Raw genomic sequence first — 2838 nt, 5'->3', positions numbered from 1 at the left:
TCCTGCATGACTGGCACCTCTGCCTCTGAACTGGGGACTGCTCCTGCATGACTGGCGCCTCTGCCTCTGTACTGGGGACTGCTCCCTGCATGACTGGCTCCTCTGCCTCCATACTGGGGACTGCTCCTGCATGACTGGCACCTCTGCACTGGGGACTGCTCCCTGTATGACTGGCACCTCTGCCTCTGTACTGGGGACTGCTCCGTGCATGACTGGGGCCTCTGCCTCTGTACTGGGGACTGCTCCTACAAGACTGGCGCCTCTGTACTGGTGACTGCTCCCTGCATGACTGGCACCTCTGCCTTTGTACTGGGGACTGCTCCCTGCATGACTGGCGCCTCTGCCTCTGTACTGGGGACTGCTCCCTGCATGACTGGCGCCTCTGCCTCTGTACTGGGGACTGCTCCCTGCATGACTGGAGCCTCTGTACTGGGGACTGCTCCCTGCATGACTGGCGCCTCTGCCTTTGTACTGGGGACTGCTCCCTGCATGACTGGCGCCTCTGCCTCTGTACTGGGGACTGCTCGGTTGCCCATAGTAACCAGGAGGAAACGCTCCCGTCCACACTGTCATAGCAACTGCTAAATCGCTCATTGCTAAATAGCTCATTGCTAAATCGCTCCTCCCATTCTAACAGGAAGGGGCGTTCCTCAGACGCACACGTGCTTTGGTGCCTGATTTTATTGGTGAGACGGAACGTAAATCTTCCTCTTAGCCAATGAGGAAGAAATATGTGCGCATGCGCAGTATCCTGAGATGCGAGCTTCATCAACGGCGCCAAATCTGTCAGTGGCCTAAACATCTGTACGCGGCGCCATGGACGAGCTGTACCTGGAGAACATCGACGAGCTGATCACCGACCACAACAAGATTGTGAGCCCCAGACGGCAGCGCTATGTGTCCCCATCTGTCAGCCCCTCCTGTGTCCCCTTCCGGCGATAGGTGGCCCTGTCCTGCCTGTCTCCCCCTCCCATAGGTGGCCCTCTCCTGCCTGTATCCCCCCCCATAGGTGGCCCTCTCCTGCCTGTATCCCCCCCCCATAGGTGGCCCTCTCCTGCCTGTATCCCCCCCCCATAGGTGGCCCTCTCCTGCCTGTATCCCCCCCCATAGGTGGCCCTCTCCTGCCTGTATCCCCCCCCATAGGTGGCCCTCTCCTGCCTGTATCCCCCCCCATAGGTGGCCCTCTCCTGCCTGTATCCCCCCCCCATAGGTGGCCCTCTCCTGCCTGTATCCCCCCCCATAGGTGGCCCTCTCTCCTGTGTCCCCCCCCCCCCCCCATAGGTGGCCCTGTCTCCTGTGTCCCCTTCCGGCGATAGGTGGCCCTCTCCTGCCTGTGTCCCCCTCCCATAGGTGGCCCTCTCCTGCCTGTGTCCCCCTCCCATAGGTGGCCCTCTCCTGCCTGTGTCCCCCTCCCATAGGTGGCCCTCTCCTGCCTGTATCCCCCCCCATAGGTGGCCCTCTCCTGCCTGTATCCCCCCCCATAGGTGGCCCTCTCCTGCCTGTATCCCCCCCATAGGTGGCCCTCTCCTGCCTGTATCCCCCCCATAGGTGGCCCTCTCCTGCCTGTATCCCCCCCATAGGTGGCCCTCTCTCCTGTGCCTCCCCCCCCCCATAGGTGGCCCTCTCTCCTGTGCCTCCCCCCCCCCATAGGTGGCCCTCTCTCCTGTGCCTCCCCCCCCATAGGTGGCCCTGTCTCCTGTGCCTTCCCCCCCCATAAGTGGCCCTGTCTCCTGTGTCCCCCCCCCCCATAGGTGGCCCTGTCTCCTGTGTCCCCCCCCCCATAGGTGGCCCTGTCTCCTGTGTCCCCCCCCCATAGGTGGCCCTGTCTCCTGTCCCCCCCCCATAGGTGGCCCTGTCTCCTGTTCCCCCCCCATAGGTGGCCCTGTGCCCCCCCCCCATAGGTGGCCCTCTTTCCTGTGTGTGTCCCCCCATAGGTGGCCCTGTCTCCTGTGTCCCCCCCATAGGTGGCCCTGTCTCCTGTGTCCCCCCCATAGGTGGCCCTGTCTCCTGTGTCCCCCCCCCCCATAGGTGGCCCTGTCTCCTGTGTCCCCCCCCCCCATAGGTGGCCCTGTCTCCTGTGTCCCCCCCCCCATAGGTGGCCCTGTCTCCTGTGTCCCCCCCCCCATAGGTGGCCCTGTCTCCTGTGTCCCCCCCCCCATAGGTGGCCCTGTCTCCTGTGTCCCCCCCCCATAGGTGGCCCTGTCTCCTGTGTCCCCCCCCCATAGGTGGCCCTGTCTCCTGTGTCCCCCCCCCATAGGTGGCCCTGTCTCCTGTTCCCCCCCCCCCATAGGTGGCCCTGTGCCCCCCCCATAGGTGGCCCTCTTTCCTGTGTGTGTCCCCCCATAGGTGGCCCTCTCCTGCCTGTACCCCCCCCATAGGTGGCCCATAGGTGGCCCTCTCCTGCCTGTACCCCCCCCCCATAGGTGGCCCTCTTTCCTGTGTGTGTCCCCCCATAGGTGGCCCTGTCTCCCTGTGTCCCCCCCATAGGTGGCCCTGTCTCCTGTGTCCCCCCCCATAGGTGGCCCTGTCTCCTGTGTCCCCCCCCCCCCATAGGATGGCCCTGTCTCCTGTGTCCCCCCCCCCCATAGGTGGCCCTGTCTCCTGTGTCCCCCCCCCATAGGTGGCCCTGTCTCCTGTGTCCCCCCCCATAGGTGGCCCTGTCTCCTGTGTCCCCCCCCATAGGTGGCCCTGTCTCCTGTGTCCCCCCCCATAGGTGGCCCTGTCTCCTGTGTCCCCCCCCATAGGTGGCCCTGTCTCCTGTGTCCCCCCCCATAGGTGGCCCTGTCTCCTGTGTCCCCCCCCCATAGGTGGCCCTGTCTCCTGTGTCCCCCCCCATAG

At 64.7% G+C, this 2838-nt stretch overlaps 1 protein-coding gene across 1 annotated transcript in view; it reads left to right on the top strand.

Moving 5' to 3' along the window:
* The first annotated feature begins 816 nt into the window (after nucleotides 1-816).
* The window catches only part of CHRDL2 (chordin like 2), a 41816-nt gene continuing 39794 nt past the window's right edge, over nucleotides 817-2838 (top strand). Inside the window, exon 1 of the mRNA XM_075334004.1 lies at nucleotides 817-922. Coding sequence (XP_075190119.1) covers nucleotides 817-922 — 106 coding nt within the window. The remainder of the gene's footprint in view (nucleotides 923-2838) is intronic.

Source organism: Anomaloglossus baeobatrachus, chromosome 2 (genome assembly GCF_048569485.1).
Source record: "Anomaloglossus baeobatrachus isolate aAnoBae1 chromosome 2, aAnoBae1.hap1, whole genome shotgun sequence".
NCBI lineage: Eukaryota > Metazoa > Chordata > Amphibia > Anura > Aromobatidae > Anomaloglossus > Anomaloglossus baeobatrachus.
Note: the sequence above shows the minus strand (reverse complement) of the source record. Positions and strands in the feature narration are given on the sequence as shown.